We start from the raw sequence: 18,459 nt of genomic DNA, 5'->3' as shown, positions 1-18,459 counted from the left end.
GCGTCTGATTGAAGTCATCAATAAATTACAAATGAAGGCGTTGAGGTGTACATTGTGAAAACAGGACCCCACATGTGTAACTCTTGTTATGTGACAGCACGTCTCGTCTTCGTCTCATCATTGATCATGTTTTGCCTTTATGATACATTGGAAACATAATATTCCGTGTTCATCTCTATATTTTCTCTCTTTTCATTTTAACTCAGTATTGATTCAAAATAGCCCTCCCCCGTCGAAATGTGCAGTCATTTTAATGATTGTCTTGAAAAGGACAGACACACACAATGGTTTGTTGAGAGTCATTATTAGTTGTGTTTATGTTTGTTGTTATTCACTCATGCAGGTGTTCAAGCTATGAAGCTGAAAATCGTCACTCGGATGAACTTCTTCACCTCTGACTGCGCCTACCAGCCCCCTACGACTAGCGAACACGGCAGGAGCGCTCAGATCTCAGATGTGTTTTGTAGAGAAGTTGTGTTTGCACTAGCCAAAAACACAAAGATCCACTTTGGATCACCAAGTAAAACTTACTTCATTGACTCAACTATAAGCACACATCAGACTGAAGAAAAAAAGTCACTGTATGTTGAAGAGAACTACTGTACATACACACCACCCAGCGCGCAAACCATCTTTTTTTTTTGCTTGAAGTACCTTAGCAAACTTTCTCTAAAGAGTTTCTTGTTTATTCAGAATACTTTTGTTTTGTCCACCACTACTAGCTACTTTGGCGCAATTTTAAATTTGCAAGTCAATCAATCCGTGTTAGCTACCGCGCTCTGCAACAGAGGACAGATTCTCTTTAGCGTCACATTTTCAACCCAAGACCTGCGATAGGTGTCAATGTCTTGGGGGGTTTCTGGGCGCGTTCCCTTTGTCCGCACCAACACACCTTCAGATCGTCAATCTGCGGCACTCGGATACATACCACGCATTTTGCGTCTCACCGCCTTAGTTCGGCTCGGAGGAGTTTTAACTAGTTCTCAGCTTCCCGGCCAATGTCTTAAAGACGCCTCTCACAGAAATCATGTGAAAAAATGTGTAGAAACGAAACAGTACCCTTTTTGGATTGGGTCGCATTAATTCTTTTTAGTAGGATGCTAAATCACACGTTCCCGTGCAAATGAATGAAAACGACATTAATCATAATAATAATAAAAAAAACTTTATTTATAGAGCACCTTTCCTACAAATAGCAGCTCAAAGAGCTTTACAAACCAAGAATAAAAGTAAAACCTTAACAGATATACATTCAGTTGTAAAAAAACCCACAACAAAACACAGTAATAAAGTAAAGCAACATAAATGTCAAATTATGCTTAAAGAAGAAAAAAAAGAAAGTTGTAAGAAAATAAATAAAGGATAAAGAAATTAAATAGAAAGATAAATACAAAAAAAAACCAGGAAAAAAGATTTAACTAAAAGCTAAATTAAAAAGTCATGTTTTTTAAAACAGTGTACTGAGCTTGACGGCCTAATATTGGTAACGAGTTCCGCTATTTCTGTATTTCACACGTAGTGCAATTACTCTTAACGTTCTCTGGTGTGTCTAATAGCTCTAAGTGTTATAAACTAGGGGTGTAACCCCGGTTTCCTGGCTAAATTTCCCATTGATCCTTACCAATCATGGCCTCCTAATAATCCCCCTCTATGAATGGGCTTCATCACTCTGCTCTCCTCCCCACTGAGAGCTGATGTGTGGTGAGTGTACTATGTGAGAGAATGTCACATCATCCAGGTGGATGCTGCACATTGGTGGTGGTGGAGGGGAGTCCCCATTACCTGTAAAGCACTTTGAGTGGAGTGTCCAGAAAAGTGTTATATAAGTGTAAGCAATTATTATTATTATAAATGTACTTAAACACTGAAGCTATTGAAGCTATTCAGAAGTGAAAACAGGTTAAAGCCCAATACCAACAGGGCCAGAGTGATGTTGTTGTGCACAAATGTGCTTAGCATGAGATAACGCCCCAAAGAGAAGGTCTACGACCCTCAAGCAGATTCACCCTCAGAAACTCGGTGGCACGTTTGGGTTCTAGAAATGTTTGAATAAATGTTTCAATAAAAAAAAGATGTAAATGTATACAGCACGTGAGAGAAATCAAGGAGAGAAAGGCCTGTATTCAGTACAATCGAGAGAAAAATACTTTAATACATTAATGTTTTAAAAATAAAAGTGTGCGTCAGTGTTAAAATACAAATTGCAAACTTTTTGCTGTTATCCTAATGACACTTTTGGTTGAAGTCCACATTATCCCATGACATGCATGTTGATAAACAGGTTGCAGCATAGCTGCGGTTTAAATACAGGAAGCATACAGCATATACAGAATCGGCCGGGAGCTGTGCACATTTCACTCTAAGAGGTTGTTTTTATTCCTTCATTTTTTTGGTTGGCTTGTTTGAAAATTGTTTTTAAACGTATTACTGAACTCTACCAACATATAGAAAGGAAAGCCACCAACTGAAGTGGCAGAAAGAGATGGAATTGCTAATGGATAAGAGGGCTGTGGTCAGGAACTGAAACTACACCTCCACACCTTCCTCAACCACAATGGTGAGGTAAACCCAAATCCTTTCAACAATGGATGCCAGAAGCCATATCACCCTACAATTCCCAACTGGTGACCCATTGAAGCTCAGCAGGTGTGAGCTTGGTCAGTACCTGGATGGGAGACCTCCTGGGAAAACCTAAGGCTATTGCTGGAAGAGGTGTTAGTGGGGCCAGTAGAGGGCGCACACCCTGCTGCCTGGGTGGGTCCTAATGCCCCAGTATAGTGATGAGGACACTATAGTGTAAAATAGCGCTGTCCTTTCGATGAGACATAAAACCAAGGTCCCGACTCTCTGTGGTCATTACAAAACCCAGGGTGTTTCTCAAAAAGAGTAGGGATGTTACCCTGGTGTCCTGGCCAAATTTCCCACTGGCCTTTACCCATCATGGCCTCCTAACAATCCCCATCTATGAACTAGCTTCATCACTCTGTTCTCCTCCCCACAGTGAGTGTTGTGAGGTGAGCGTACTGGTGCACTATGCCTGCTGTCGCATCATCCAGGTGGGGCTGCACACTGGTGGTAGTGGTGGAGGGACCCGTCCAGAAAAGCGCTATATAAGTGTAAGGAATTATAATTATGACATGATTGTAATGATCTTCAAAAGTGCAGCCCTGACTATGGAGATTATACAGGGATCTCTCTGCTGCCCGTCTGCCAGGCCCCCCAAAAAAAAGTAGTCTTTCCTGTTTCTGTATCTTGTTCCTGTTGAATTCCAAAATCTCAGTGTGCACGTAGACCTGTAATAGTCACTCTGCATTGAACCACAGGAAAAATACCAGGAGCAATGTGTACCTCTCTACTTAGAATTGTTTGCTTTGGCAAAGACTGTGAATCTCAAGCCACTTGGAAGGGTGGTTCCCAATGGGGTTCTGGTGACCCACACACCTGTTAGGTATTGCTCCAGCTGAACCCTTCATTGACTCAGTAAGATTAAGGTGAATCTGAACTGTTTGTTTCCCAGCTCTTACACATGTTGGAGCTTTAACTGTTGTATTTTGTCAGTGAAATAAAATCTAAAACTTGTGACTGGAAACAAAATGGTAATATTTAAATGAAGCAACTTCTTATCTTAAGGCTTCAATTATCTATTGAAGGTGGGCTGGAATGAAAAGCAGTACTGTAGGTGTGCGGGTCACCAGGACCAGGACTGGGCACCACTGCTCTGGTATTGTTTTGGCATGCCCCTTCTGGATGCTTTTAGCGAGATTCTGACAATTTATGAATGACCCCGTTTGTGGAAGACACCCCAAACAAAAGTGATTTGCCAAAAATATTTTTGTAAAATACATTTAATTGACTGGATGATGTTGTTTGGCCGTGAAGACCTGAAGGCTATAAAAACAAAGGTTTTTCTTTAAATAAATAAAGGCAACGAGGTCAGAAGGAAGGCGTTTTCTACCTCATATTGTAATATTAGTATTCAAAACACAGGCAGCATTCATTTCATGAAGTTCACTGTGTGACGTGCTACAAAACAAGTCATGTCTGTTTACGCGAGTAAGCAAGCACAGAAAATGACTTGGTGGTGATTGCACAGGGAAAGCACATCGGTACAGAGGGATCTGTACCCTCTCACTTCCAACTTGAAATTAACAGGAAAATGATACTTTGGTCTTTACAGTGCCAACATAATTGGTTTTAAGAAATTCCAAACCAGAGTTAACTGTATACTTACACAAACTGTACAGAACACAATTACACACTTAAGTACTAAGAAATCAGGTTGTTCATTTTAAAAATCGACTGTGAATCTATATCTAGTTCAAACAGTGAATTCAAAGTTTCTAAATCTGCTTTGCAATAGTAGAAGATTGGTCTGCCAGAGGGCATTCTTGCACTACACAACAAAATAGTGCAGCCTAGATGAACAAACTGGAGTCAATCTTATATAATCACATTGAAGAAATCGAAAAGTTAAGGTTTTCCATACAAAAAAAAGTATTTATAAGCTTAACTGAAAAATGTGACGGTTACATGACTAGATAAAATACTATAAAGGATTTCATTTAAAAATACAGGAAGATATTCTGTACAATATAAAACACAGACAATTCCAAAATGAGAGATGACATTTAACACCCCAGGAGACTTAAATGCAAACTTACAATATTTATGCCTGCAACTAACAAAGATATTTACACAACCTGCTAGCTAGGAAAGACTTTCCTTTTTGAGGATCTGAACAAGGAAATGAATATAACAGTTGTAGTACATATTTGGCAGCTGCTAGTTTGGGGTTTTGGCTTGAACAGAAATAAAACTGCATTACAGATCAGCTTTCTTTAAGCATCAGTCAAAGCTTTACGAAATGAGCAAAGTCAGGACGCAGCTGAGCCACAGTTGACCTATCAAGAAAATCAAAGATCGTGGGGCCAGGTGGTGCCAAGCTTTATGCATAATTTCTTCACAGTCCCTTTTTCCTCATATAGCTGCCGATCAATCAACTAACTCCACACAAGGAACTCCTCAAATAAACTCTACTGAGTTGAAGGGAGTGGAAAATAACCAGTATAGTCAAGCAATCCGCACTGTGGTTGATGGGCTCACAAACACACATAAAAATGCATTTTCAAAGCAAAAAGTTAAACTGAATCAACACAGTTAAAATACTAGAAATAAAATCTCAATTCCACCTTTTTTTTAACTATAGCCATCATTCCAGTCCATAACTTTGTCATACTCCTGAATTTTCTGCTTTATGTGCGACAGCTTATTCTTCAAATATTCACAGCGTTCTTTCTTCTCCAAAAACTTCGGGTCCTGCAAGAAACATAATACAACCTTTTAAGCACGAAGTAAAAATACAACCACTACGAATACTACCCCCACACAGCCACTACTATTGCTGATGCTACACATAAGCAAAAGGAATTGTAATTTTTAAATGCTTTTTCCTTTTGACATACTCAACAATGTAATCCCCAGTTTCCGAAACTGCCAATTACCAGTAGTTACCCTCCAACCTTACCCAGCCTGAGTCACATCATCTAATGTGCTCATGGAAACGGTAACGATGCCCAGACTTGGGAACACCCAACAGCTGTACAAGGTCACGGGGCACCCTGGCTGAGATGAGTACACAAGTACAGATAACATACCTGTACCTGTGGCTTGCGGGCTCTGAGCCTCCTGCTGTAAAGAGGCCTTTTACAGACTAAACCACTCAGGTTGGAAAGTGGCGAGACTGAAACACCTATAACAACTGTGACACTGCAGCTTGACATTCTTTAATGCCCAATTTTAGTATAAGGTTCGGGGGTCTCTAGGGACTGAAACTAGAAAGGCACCTCTTGTCCCCGAGGTGGGGAAGGGGTTGGTTCAGCCTGGCAGTCCACACATCACCAGTTTTAGCTGACCATGAAGACCACAGTTCACAGCCAGAACGCGTCTGACTTGATTTGCAGCAGCATCGTGTGACCTGCAGGCCTCCTCTGGGTTTGTAGTGTCATCAGTGAATGGGCACAACCCCTCCAGTCACTGCTACCTGTGCTGTAGAAGCTGTGGTACTAAAAACAGCAGATGACTCTGATAGCACATAGTGTAGGGGACAGTGTGCATGGTCTTCTTTCCCCAAGGGGCAATGTGAGGATTAACGTGGGCAATACACTTCTTCATTACTTTTGTCCCATGCTCATTTTCTGTGATGCATGTCTCATTACTGGTATTGAATGTGATCACTTCGGATTTCTCCATTTTCTATGCAAACCACTCCAGTTAAAGCTTGTGGTTTTGAAAGCTGAATGGCAAAGAATAACAACTAGAAGCAAATCAAAGCTCCACTACGTGGCATTGATGACACTAAAGTACTGTGAAAAGTTCTTCCTTACATGTCTCTCTCGAACAAGGCTTAGGAACTCGACTGACAAAGATGTGTTTCTCTGCAGTATGTATATCCTACTGTAAACCACAGCAGGAAAACAGAGTAAAGAGGTAACACAATGAAACTGAATAAGAGGAAGATGAGAGACTTGAATTCCTTGAAAGTGGGAACAAACTCATCTGAGAAAGTGACACTTGAAGACAAGCTTGAAAATGTAATGCCAATTTTAAAAAAGACCTAATTATTCTAGTCGGTTGTATCCTGACATATAAATTCTTACAAAGATAATACAGGGTATGATTTTAAAATAAAGTATATGTGAATTTTATTTTCGTTTATATAAATGTGTAGCCTTTGCCCTTCGTTGTCCATAACTCATAGAAGGGTATTACAACAAGACAAAAAATTCCACAGCTACCACAATCTGCTCTTCCTGGATGTATGCCTGTATAATGCTCTGTGTGAGCCTTTCTCTAACTGCAAATCAAGTAGTTTGCAAAGCTCACATCTCCAAACTTACATTTTTCTTCATCTGAAATTCCTGCTGAATTTTCATAAGCCGGTCGCGCTCCTAAAAAAAAAACGGTGCTTTATTGAAAGTTTTGTAATAAAGCAGCTTTCCTTTGTGGAAGATCAGCTGAAGTATAAATTACATTAGTTAAAAAAAAAAGAAAACTACAAAATGCTGCAGTACAAACCCAAAACTACTTCAATTGTTCATTTATGAAAAAGACAAGTTAGAAACTATACTTCCAAGTCTAAAATAAAAAAAGAAGACCAGAGACCACTAATGTTGGAGATATTTATAAGTCAATGTGGACTGCATTCAAATAGTAATGTCAAAATATTCTAGATGACCATTAATTATGCTTAGCCTTTTGCAGGCAGGGGACAATGGGTGCAAACACAGTTGTTGCCAGTACTGTGGGAAAGCTTTTATCAGCCAATTTACTTGCCATCAGACCACCGAATGCACCTTTATCAGCAAGTCAACTGGAATGGTGAAGGTGGCACCTGCTGCACCCATCAGGAGACTGCATGGCTTAGAAAGTACCAGCCAGCAGGTATCACCTGGCCCATTCATTGTCAGTCAGGTCTGATCACAAACTGATGCTAAAGAACACCCAAGATGTCCGCACACGCAGTCACATAGGTTCAAGTGTTCTCTTAAATTGTACACATCATGGCAGGAAGAGATAAATCAAACAACATTAATGGTCACTGCTGTATAACTGGAAAAGACTTAACATTTTTTCCATGAAATCACGTGGGAGGAAAAAAATCATACAACAAGAAAGGGCTTTCTTTTGACAACATTTACTAGGAGCATAAAAAAATTGAATACACCCCCACAATCAAGCCAGACAGATGATAATAGTCTTTTTACTGACCACCTGGTTTCCTGGGTACTGGGGCAGATTTGCCAGCATAGCGTCCATCTCATCGAACTTCTTCAACGAAGCCTGCACCTCCGAATGCAGTTCTTTGTACTCGGCATACTGGTCATTGAAAACAGCTTTATAGCGATCACGCTCCTCGTCGGACCGGATTGCAGGATATTTACTGGGAAGAAGGACAGTTTTAGTCACGATTTTAATGCAATCTATTGTGAACAGAAGGAAAGAGTGAAACAGAAGCTATTCACGGAGCTCTTCACCATGTGGTCTGCTTGTTGGAAATCATTATTTTCCATACAATTAAAATGTAAGCATTGAGCATATTTAGTTCTTCAAAATGACAGCCCCAATTCATAGCTCCAACTTAAATTGTTGATGTGCCAATGGACATCTTCACTCTTCAAGTAATGCAAAAGGTAAGAACATAAAACACTACAAAATATAACTATGATTTTCAACAAACTGAGAGTAAATCTGTGTTTCAAAGTGTCTTAAACTATCAATTTTGGCATCTTTTCAGCACTGTGCCTATATCCTCTATGTTCTTTAAATCCTTGTCAGTCTGATTTTGTTTTCTGTGAAGTCACACTCAGGCACTTTCTAGAAATTCACACTGTTCTGCTATTAAAGTCATCAAGAAATCAAGAAAATGACAATGGATGCTAAAACCACATTCTGAGACGTTTAATGGTAACTGTGCCCTTAAAAGGGAATGATTTAAGGGCTCTAAGACAAATCCTACATAAGCAGGACTAAGAAAACAGTTGATTGTTCGGTTGACTACTCAGGCTAAAACAGAAAAAAACATAACGCCCGAGGTTGAAACTCCTGATTTTGAAACACTCGGCTGAAGAACAGTTTCATACCAATTCCCATACATTTGACTTATACCTTCTCTTGCTTCAGGAAATAGGAAACACACCCTTTCCCCACACAAATACTGCTAGAGAACTGTACAAAAAGGATCAGTAATTAGATTCCACTTACGCAACGTAGTCCGGCATCACTATGGGCTTGGGAATGTGTCCTGAAGGAATGTGCCCTGTATAGACCTCAGGCTTCATCACTACTGGTACCCCGCTTGGTTCTGGTGCTCCTGTACCTACAACAACCTGGCCAGTAACCGCAGATCAGTAACAAGAAAAGGGCCACACCAGAGTTTCTGCAACATCTCTTATTACTCATATCTTACTTCCCTAAGATGTGAAACACTTAAGTAAGCAAAGACTGTGTATTTTGTGATAGAGACAGGCACAATCTCCTGTTTAAAGGAGCAAAAACTAATATCTAACAAACAGCAGAATATATACAGCGATAAGACCTCAGGCTCTATTATCAGAAGAATCAATGAGCTGCTTCAAATATAATCTCTTTCACAAACACTCAGTTTGTTATCTTTTACATTGGCAGATAGCAGAAACCACAGATTTGGATCCTTCTGGAGGTCAGACTGTTCGGGCATTTATTCCTCTCACTAAATGACATCTTACATCTTTCCACCTTATCTCAACGAATACAAAGCAGAGTGATAAAGTATGACCGTATCATTATCAAAGCTCATTTAAAGACCTGATCTTGTAACTTCAAATGTACTTTTTTGGGATAACTGTTAAACAACAGTAATTCTCAAAGAAGCAATTCTGAATCGAGTGGGAAATTTGATCTACTGAGTAATTCCTTACAAAATGCATCTCAGTACAAACTACTGTAAATCCTCCACACTGACGTCATATTATCTGGAAAAAAAGCAAAATGTTTACCAGGGATCTTGGAGCAGATGCAGTTGTTTTTGTCTAAATAAAGGACACAAAAGCATACTATTAAAAGTAAATCACAAACAAGTGTCGACTGTATTAAGAGATATGCATATTTATGCATAATTATACAGAATCTCTACCTCACTAAGGAGTGAGAATCATTACCTAATTTGCAACAATTTAAATCACATTCCAAGCACTTGAACAGCAACTCCCCATTATTTTCTCTCACAAATATACCTTTCCAATAATCAATTATTTTATCCCTGAATGAATGCCAACTGCCCAAATAAGCCTGTCTCTCAGAAGGCCCAGACTCACACCCAGTGAAGCACAACAGACCCAGTGGGGACGTAGCATGCTTTGTCTTGCTTGTAAGAACACAGCACACAGCTGCAGGCTTCTGATAAGCAAAACAGAGCAACAATTTTCATGTAATCAATCAAATCACTATTTAGTTAAGTACTAAATTAAGCATTTACAAAACTAATAATATTAAAGAGCAAACATGCATTTTTTTCATAATTTTCAAAATCATGCTTGAGTCCACCCTGTTCTGATAGCACAACTTTAACTTGGTATAGCCATTAAGGAGGTCCAGTCAGGATTCAAACTGACAAATCCCAAAGCTTTACCTGATCGGTGGCTTATTAAATTTATTACAGACTTTGTTTTTGGCCACTAATCCTTTGTTACTCACTGACTGTAAGTGACAATAAATTACTAGGTAAACAATAAGAAAAATAATTTGGGCAAACAGAGGGAAAGCCCGATTCTCTCCTTTAGACAATTGGTTAGCAATGAAAATTACATAGCAAGAAACCATAAAGTTGAACCAGGGGAAACAAGTCTGCAGAAACTACGCAGGTACAATCATCACATTAAAACTCAAAGACTGGCATCTATTTCTAGCCCCCTAGAGCAAAAGAAAACACAAAACCAAGTTTAACCAGTAGTCTTCTCCAGCAATGAGGTAAAGACTGCCGCCAAAGCAAATTAAATTGGCTGCAGCCATATCACCCTGCAACTCACAACTGGCAGCCCACTGATGCTCAGTAGCTGTGAGCCTGGTCAGTACCTGGATAGGAGACCTCCTGGGAAAAACTAAGGTTGCTGCTGAAGAGGTGTTAGTGGGGCCAGCAGGGGGCGCTCACCCTGTAGTCTATTGGGGTCCTAATGCTCCAGTATAGTATAGGAGACACTATACTGTAAAAAGGCGCCGTCCTTCAGATGAGATGTAAAACCATTGACCCTTATCAATCATGGCCTCCTAATAATCCCCGTCTATGAATTGGCTTCATTACTCTGCTCTCCTCCCCACTGACAGCTGGTGTGTGGGGAGTGTTCTGGCGCACTATGGCTGCCGTCGCATCATCCAGGTGGGGCTGCACACCGGTGGTGGTGGAGGGGAGTCCCCATTATCTGTAAAGCGCTTTGAGTGGAGTGTCCAGAAAAGCGCTATACAAGTGTAAGAAATTATTATTATTAAACTTCCTATAACACACCGAAACCCACACAAGCCCAGGTACAAACCACAGGGTCTGCGGGGTTCACTGCATCTTGATATGTAGTCAGATCACTGCTGCGGAGAAACCTCACCTCCAGATTCAGACTCTCCTTGTACCTCCGGGCTGCCTCGTGCCTCCACAGCTTCAGGCACACGATGGCGCTGATCAGGTACACGACCGTATTGACGAACAGGAAGATCAGGGCCGCGGTCTGCCCGGCTTCCACGCGGCAGAAGGCCCCGTTGATGCCGTTGTTGAAGACGGGGTAAGAGCACAGCCCCCCGCGGGTGGTGTCCCGCGCGTACACGATGCCGGCCGCCAGGTACAGGACGAAGAGGGCGATGTTGATGATGAACTCGGTCAGCGGCCACCAGCTGGAGTCCAGAAGGATGGTACGGTAGTACATAGTCATGCCGAGTACCAGCAGGATCACCGTTATCACCCAAGCCAGCCCGGCCACCACCAGGATGAAGGGAGTCTGGGGCCCGTTGTAGTACATCGAGGCCCCTCCACCGGGCGCCATGTAGCCATACATCTGCTGCTGCGCGTAGCCGAACATGTTGTACCACTCGTTGTCCTTGTGGACGTAGGCGCACACACAGGCGAAGACGGCCGCCCCCAGCAGCAGCTCCACGCAGCCCAGGATCCTCAGCAGGCCTGCCCAGGACTTCATGTAGGAGTATTTCATGTGGTACAGCTCCACCTTCTCGCTGTACGTCATGGCCGTGTGCTGGGTCCGCCCATCGAACGAGTCCGGGGCGTCGAGGGGGAGCATAGCCTCCCTCTCCTTGCGGGAGTTGTAGCTGCCCCCCGAGCCCCCGTACGGATCCCGGTACGAGCCCGGGACGGAGGGGGAGTGCGGCGGGGAGCACTGGACCCCCTGGGCGGGGGGGTCGTCCGCCGAGCCGGGCCGGGACTCCGGTTTCGCCTTGCTGCTCTTGCCGCTGCCCCGGAAGAAGTTCTTCCAGGAGTCGGGGATGAAGCGGTGGACCGGCTTGATGTCCAGCTGATCCACGTGCTCCTCGCTGTCGCTGGGGTAGAACTCGGGCCCCACGGGGGGCTGGGCGGGCAGGGGAGGGGGCGGCAGGGGGTCGGAGCTGGAGGCCAGCGTGGCTCCCCGCAGGTCCTCCAGCGGCCGAGGGGGGGCGTCCACCCTCGCAAGGGAGCCCAGGGGCACCTGGTCATAGTGCGGACCTCGAACCCGATCAAAGCGGGCCGACGACTCTCCTCCAGAAGACATGTGGAATACTCTCTTGCCCTGGAGAGGAGAGCAGGAAGGGAGAAATGTGGAAATAGAGCAGAGCTATCAATAACCAAGGGGTGAAACAAGGTTTAAGCTACAAAGAAACAAGTAAAGGTTTATTCCATGCTGAAAAGAGAAGAAAAGAAACACAATGTTTCGGCCGTGGAGTCTTCTTCAGCTGTGGAGCCTTCACCCGAAGAAGACTCCACAGCCTAAACGTTGTTTCTTTTCTTCTCTTTTCAGCATGGAATAAACCTTTACTTGTTCCTTTGCGGCCTACGCATCCTGACGCACCTACCTACTTGAACTACTTAGGTTTAAGCTTGCTGCAATACTTATCTTTTAATTTTAATTATGAGTTTATCTAGCTCTAATATTGTAATTAACTGAACAATCTGTCCAGGTCTTGATTTCTGGAACTAAATGCATTATTTCTACCTGTCCGAGAGAGAGTCTCTTTGACCAAAAGGTCAGCTTCCCAAAGAGCAACTACTGTAAACAAACTGAAATTATGCACAGAGCTCCTTTCAGCAGCACACATATGCTACAGAATCAATTTAAGTACAAGGCATTGGTTCTGTCTGTTTTATCTAACCTTGCTCTTTATGTATGGGTGCAGAACATTCATTTACCCACAAAATCATAACTTGTAAGAAGTAGAATACTTTTCTATGCATAAAAATAAACACTAATATTTCAAGCTATCATATCACTAATAGATAAGTTTCTACAACAATTTTAGCATTTTACACAGCTCCTTTTGTAACATTTCTGCAAAGAACATGCAGGACAGTGTCATTACAAAGACAGAGACGGTCAAGTATGCTAATATTGGTACCCACTGCTAGTCTGAAACTAGATGTGAGTGAATGTACATGAAAATAAAAGTACAAGAGTGTCCAGTCAGTTACACAATTTCTTCACAGCAGATATATATTCATTCCCAATATATTCATTCTCAACTTTAAAATATTATCAATGCTGTCTCCATGCTTAAAAACATGACCAATGCTCAAAACCAAATGTCCTTTATTTCCTGCAAGATGGAAAGAAGATGCATAAGAAGGTGGTCGTTTGTATTTTCACCTCCCAATGCAAGGGCAGTACAAGTTGATGTGGCCAACTTTTGCTCCTGATCTGAATGCAGTAGAACATCTGTGAGATCACCTCACCAATGCTTTTAACAGACTATACTTACTGCTGTCTATCCCAGGGGATTAAGCCTATGAGTCAACCTTGCCACCACTGGGTTTATGCTCAGGGAAGTCATAACTGATTCTATATGTGTATGTGGTAGAGTGCAATGCTTTCATTTTGATGGTGTGTCATACTCAAAACTGAAAAATCAACATGAATCTTTGACCCGCAGTGCTGCTCACAATTTCTGTGATTGTTTGGTATACATAAAACTTACCAAGAGGCATTTAAAGTGCAACACATTCTTTTGTCTTCAATATTCATGTTGCTGAATATTTGAATACTCGAGTTATGCACATCAGTTTATATTCAGGGTAAGTAAGGAGTTAGGGTATATTCTGTGGTCACTGTTGCTTTAAAGCAGGTGAAAAGGAAGTAAGGTAGTTTGTATATAGGGGTAAATCTGGAGCCAGACAAAGTTCAAGGTTTTTAAATAAACATCATTTGTTGTAATGGAAAATCAGTTTAGACGTACATAGACTTTTAAACACCAATTTGTATAGTCCAAGAAACTTTAACAAAGCACACATTTTTTTCATTTTTTAAGTCTCAGGACAGATAATAAAATGTTTGCTGCTTAAAGGTTTGTTTTGGTATGGCTTCAGATTCATAGCAAGAGTTTTCTTGGTTCAGTAATATTTGCCTTATTGTACACTGCATGTATACCGTAAAACAAATGTTTTCATTTGCAAAAGCCTCAATTTGCAAACCATTGTGAACTTTTGGACAAAACACAGTTGGATGCTCAGAAACCACGTATCCCTTTTAGGTGTGAAACTTTCCTGTACATCTGTTCAAAACACCTAATCTTCATCTTTACTAATGAAGATTTAAAATCACCCAAGCCCTCTGTACTATGCTGTCCTTATCCCCTTATGCCTCTTACAAAAACCTGCCGAATTACACACTGTGAAATCAGCTTTTTATTTTCCAGCTCTAGAGAAAGAGCATCGGAAGACAAAATATGTTGGAGTGGAATTCAAAGAAATGGTTAAGTGGGTTTGTTTTAAAGAGTTTGGATTTGATTTATTACCTTGTTTATATGCAGCAAAACCTACATTACCTTGCAGTTAGTTAGAAAAAGAGTTTTCCTAACACACCATGAACCTACAAAGAGAAGAGGAGAAAGGTTAAGGTCACATCTTACCAAGTATCCACAGTCCGGCTATTGTGTGATGACTAGTGTGTTCTGTATTATCTGTAAAAGCCACATGAGTTTTTAACTCCTTCAGGAGCTGCCAATCAGAACCAGCAAAGACTTTAAATCAGGGTGATACTCAAATAAACCCTAGGGGACAGTGAATAAGTCTTCTAAAGTAACATTTGGCAGCTGATGATTTGTGGTGATCAGAATTAGTGAAAATACTTTGAAATACCTATTTTGCAACATTACACACTAAAATGTAAAAACTAAATTTTCCACATCTAACACTCCACTTTTACTAGAAGTTTAACATCTACTATACAGACTTCAGAAAATCTGTTGTGTGCATTTACTCTTATTTGAACACTAACGTCTGTCTTTAATTCTTACGTATTAATATAAATTAGTATATCTAAGAAACCAGATCATCCTAAACCCACTAGCAGTAGCTTTCTTTACAAAATGTTATACTGAGCTTGATTTTGTGTAATCTGATAACCAAAGCTGCTTAATTGCTTAGGGCCTAACAAGTAAACAAAACACTTCCATTCAAAAACGGACCGCGGACATTAGATATAAGGCAGAAGAAGTATAAATATTCTCAAAAGGAAACACACCAGCTATCCCAAAAGTCCTGGCGGTTTTGTAGTTCTGCTATTTACCACGATTTGTGAGTGCGCTTTATATGGACACATCCCAGTACGTAAAAGAGGAATAAACAACTGTTATACTGTACAACATTTAACTAACTAGCGAAATGGCATCAACACGATACCGTACTACTGTACCATTGACATACTGTAGATTTAAGTCTCTCCGACTGCAGTCCGCATTCCTGCGTTTCAGCACTTAAATAATTCAGGATCCAGTATTTGATAACTTCACGACACTGCCCGACGAAAGACATAAAACTCATAAAGTCACCCCCCTTCCATAGCTAGGCTAAAACCCGAAAAACGAAAGAAAACAAACCGTGGAAAGAGTTTCGACAGGATTGCACGGTGACCTGGCATCGACGGCGCGTCCAACAGGTCGCAAACTCCCCCCCACAAAAAAAAAACACAGGGAAATCCGCACATTTTAAGACACAATCTTCCGCCGTTTGCCTCCAGGATATTCCGCACACAAAGCACTAGGTATATCAGACCGTCACGAAAATGAATATTCCGGGCGCTGCCTCACCCAGTAAAACAAAAGCGTACTCTTACCTGCGTCGTTCACCCGTCTCTCTCCCCCGACTTTTCCCAAGACCACGGTCTCCAGGAGCCCCACCACGTGACCTGCCCATCCCCGAGAGTGACGTCAGCCCTCGAACATCCTGCTGCGAGCTTACCTGAGCGAAGACCGCCCGCGCGCGGGAGGGAGGCTGAGACAGGTCGGGGAAACTGGTCATTAACTGGAGGACGAGTGTGTTAGCACAACAGGTGCAGTGCTGTTACCGGAGAGGTTACAGGCCAGATATTATGGGGAGAGAAAGAGTGCGTTTTTTAATAGTGAACAGTTATTCATTCATTAGTGTTGCTCTATCAGAGATTAACAAATGGGGCTAGTTCTCCTTTAGAAAATAATAATAATAATAATAATAATAATAATAATAATAATAATAATAATAAAAAACTTTATTTTATATAGCGCCTTTAAAGGTGGCTTCCCAAAGCGCTTTACAGGTTGAGAACAACAATAAATAAGAAGAATACACAAGATAAAACACAATTACAATATACAGAGGGGACCGTGGATGGTGGTACTAAGAAAAGCAGAGGGGTGAAGAATGGAACCAGTTTTATAGGAGACTGTTTTGAAGCAAATTCAGACCGACCTCTTTTGTTTCAACAAGTTCATCAAGTTCAAGTGTATTTGTCATTCCAGCCATATACAAGTATACAGAGAGGAGCGAGATATCGTTCTCCAGGTCTACGGTGCGAATACAGACAAGACACTGACAAGACAATGCTAGATAGACAATGTAAACAGACATTTCTGACAGGTTATAGGGGACATAAAGTGCAATGTGCATAGTGCAATTTACTTTACAGTGAATTCCTTCGTAATGTTGATCTGTTTTGCAAAGGGTCATAATTCTATTCTCTCAATAAATGTTCCTGATTTCCTTTATATTTCCTGTTTCCCTGGTTACCATTGTAATCGCTTTTCGCCTCGTTTCCGTGCCACAAGAAGCTTTCTTTTTTCCGAGATCAAAAAGGAGCTCCCTATGTGTTTTTTTTCCTTGTGAAATGTTGTCATTTATTGGAATCCTGTCAGATATAATTTTAGTGTTGTCATATTTCACTGCTGAAAGGGGAACGTTAACAAAAGAAATGAATAAACTGAAACAAAATGATACTTTATTTTTAAATTGATCTTAGTTTTCTAATATCTCTTTGGGAGATATATATGTTCAGTGGCTTGATACCCCTCTGTCACCAGGTCTAAATTATGAGCTGCTGTTAATTAAAAGCTGTTAAATAAGTTGAGACCCAATACATTTAAAGAGTAAATAATGCAAGTCAAGAGCACAGCCATAACCAAACTCTCAGCTGTTTCAACTCTCAGCAGTGCAAAAAGTCTGTCTCAGTATGTGTGCAGGCATGACCAGGCAGACTGAACGATTTAATACAAAATACAGTGTTTGAACAGGTAAGTCACAGTATGTTTTGGAAAGGTCTTTGTCCCGTGTCTTGGAGCAATATTTCTGCTGATGGCAGTGCACTGAAACACAGTTTTGGATACAGATACAAGCCAGTATCACTGAAGATGAAAGACCTGTTAGTCTGGAAATCCAGATACTGTATGACGTAGCGGTATCCAAACTGGGGGGGGGGATGAATTTAAGTAGCAAATAAATTAGTTAATGAAGGGAATTTAAATGTTTGTTTTAGCAATTCACAATAGACAATAATAGACAAGAGATGGGTGTTATTCAGACATACTCCACCAGTGGCGAAGACGTTTCAGCTCGGATCCTCAGCTTATTATTACACAGCGTCACCAGATTGTGGCCAGATGCTCTTGAAACAAAACGAGGCAGGGGGGTTTGTCCCCGAGTCCCTCCTGTGTCTGCACCTGGCCCTCGTGGTCAGGACCACGGAGAGCTGTGCTCACTGGATCAAACGTGTGCGAGAGCTGGGCTGTGTGTGATGGGTAGAGTGATCCTTCCTAACCAATCAACGCATCGCTCTGTGGCCCTCTCCTTGTGAGGCAGTCCGCTGTCTTGCAACTGAACAGCCCAGCCTGCGGTCCGGGATCTCCCTATTATTACACGCGAGGGTCACCCCTAACTTTGTGAAGTGGTGACGAAAGAGTGGGGGTGCAAGACAGCAATGCTGAAAAATAGAACTGTCTGCTCCTCCCCCAGAAAGCGGGATTGTATGTAACAGCCTGTGGTATCTCAGGGGATTCCAAAATGTTTCCCAGGTGGGAGGGAAGTCACTTAGTGTGCTCCAGGTATCTGCCACCAGAAGGTCACCCTGCCATCAAAATAGAGCAGCCCACCCTGTGGTCCAGGATCTCCCTATTATTACATGTGAGGTTCATCCCTAACTTTGTGAAGGGGTGACAAAGGGTGGAGTGGTGGCACTGTGGCTAAGGATCTGCGCCTGTGGAAGGTTGCCGGTTCAAATCCTGCGGCCGGCAGAGGAATCCTACTCTGTTGGGCCCCTGAGCAAGGCCCTTAACCCCAACATATAAATGGCTGACCCTGTGCTCTGACCCCAAGCTTCTCTCTCCCTGTCTGTGTGTCTCATGGAGAGCAAGCTGGGGTCTGTGAAAAGACAAATTCCTAATACAAGAAATTGTAGATGGCTAATAAAGTGATCTTAAAATCAAAGTCAAAGACAA

At 41.8% G+C, this 18,459-nt stretch overlaps 1 protein-coding gene across 5 annotated transcripts; it reads right to left on the bottom strand.

Annotated features, from left to right (window-relative positions):
* Positions 1–3,829: 3,829 nt before the first annotated feature.
* Positions 3,830–15,932, bottom strand: marveld2b (MARVEL domain containing 2b). 5 transcript variants are annotated; one of them, XM_088630446.1, is made up of 8 exons: positions 15,831–15,932; positions 14,512–14,585; positions 11,130–12,296; positions 9,534–9,566; positions 8,761–8,885; positions 7,768–7,939; positions 6,897–6,947; positions 3,830–5,316 (listed from the first exon to the last, which is right to left on the bottom strand). In XM_088630446.1, the coding sequence occupies exons 3-8, from the start codon at positions 12,276–12,278 to the stop codon at positions 5,197–5,199; spliced, it is 1,650 nt and encodes a 549-aa protein (XP_088486572.1). In that variant the 5' UTR covers positions 12,279–12,296; positions 14,512–14,585; positions 15,831–15,932; the 3' UTR covers positions 3,830–5,196. The 5 variants fall into 5 exon arrangements, with proteins under 5 accessions (XP_088486572.1, XP_088486576.1, XP_088486577.1 ...); XM_088630450.1 differs by having other exon boundaries at positions 14,542–14,585; positions 15,831–15,900; XM_088630451.1 differs by lacking the exon at positions 15,831–15,932 and adding an exon at positions 15,595–15,817 and having other exon boundaries at positions 14,542–14,585.
* Positions 15,933–18,459: the final 2,527 nt, after the last annotated feature.

Source organism: Lepisosteus platostomus, chromosome 4 (assembly GCF_059453375.1).
Source record: "Lepisosteus platostomus isolate fLepPlt1 chromosome 4, fLepPlt1.hap1, whole genome shotgun sequence".
Taxonomy (NCBI): domain Eukaryota; kingdom Metazoa; phylum Chordata; class Actinopteri; order Semionotiformes; family Lepisosteidae; genus Lepisosteus; species Lepisosteus platostomus.
The sequence above is the reverse complement of the archived record's forward strand: the minus strand, read 5'-3'. Positions and strand labels throughout refer to the sequence as shown.

What these genes read in the sequence shown, in the direction of transcription:
- marveld2b (XM_088630446.1), bottom strand. Translation starts at nt 12,278, where the DNA reads ATGTCTTCTGGAGGAGAGTCGTCGGCCCGCTTTGATCGGGTTCGAGGT. An exon ending in GTGATGCCGGACTACGTTGC is followed by an intron (nt 7,940 to 8,760) that starts GTAAGTGGAATC and finishes CCTTCTTCCCAG; the next exon opens with TAAATATCCTGCAATCCGGT. An exon ending in AATTTCAGATGAAGAAAAAT is followed by an intron (nt 5,317 to 6,896) that starts GTAAGTTTGGAG and finishes TGTTTCTTGCAG; the next exon opens with GACCCGAAGTTTTTGGAGAA.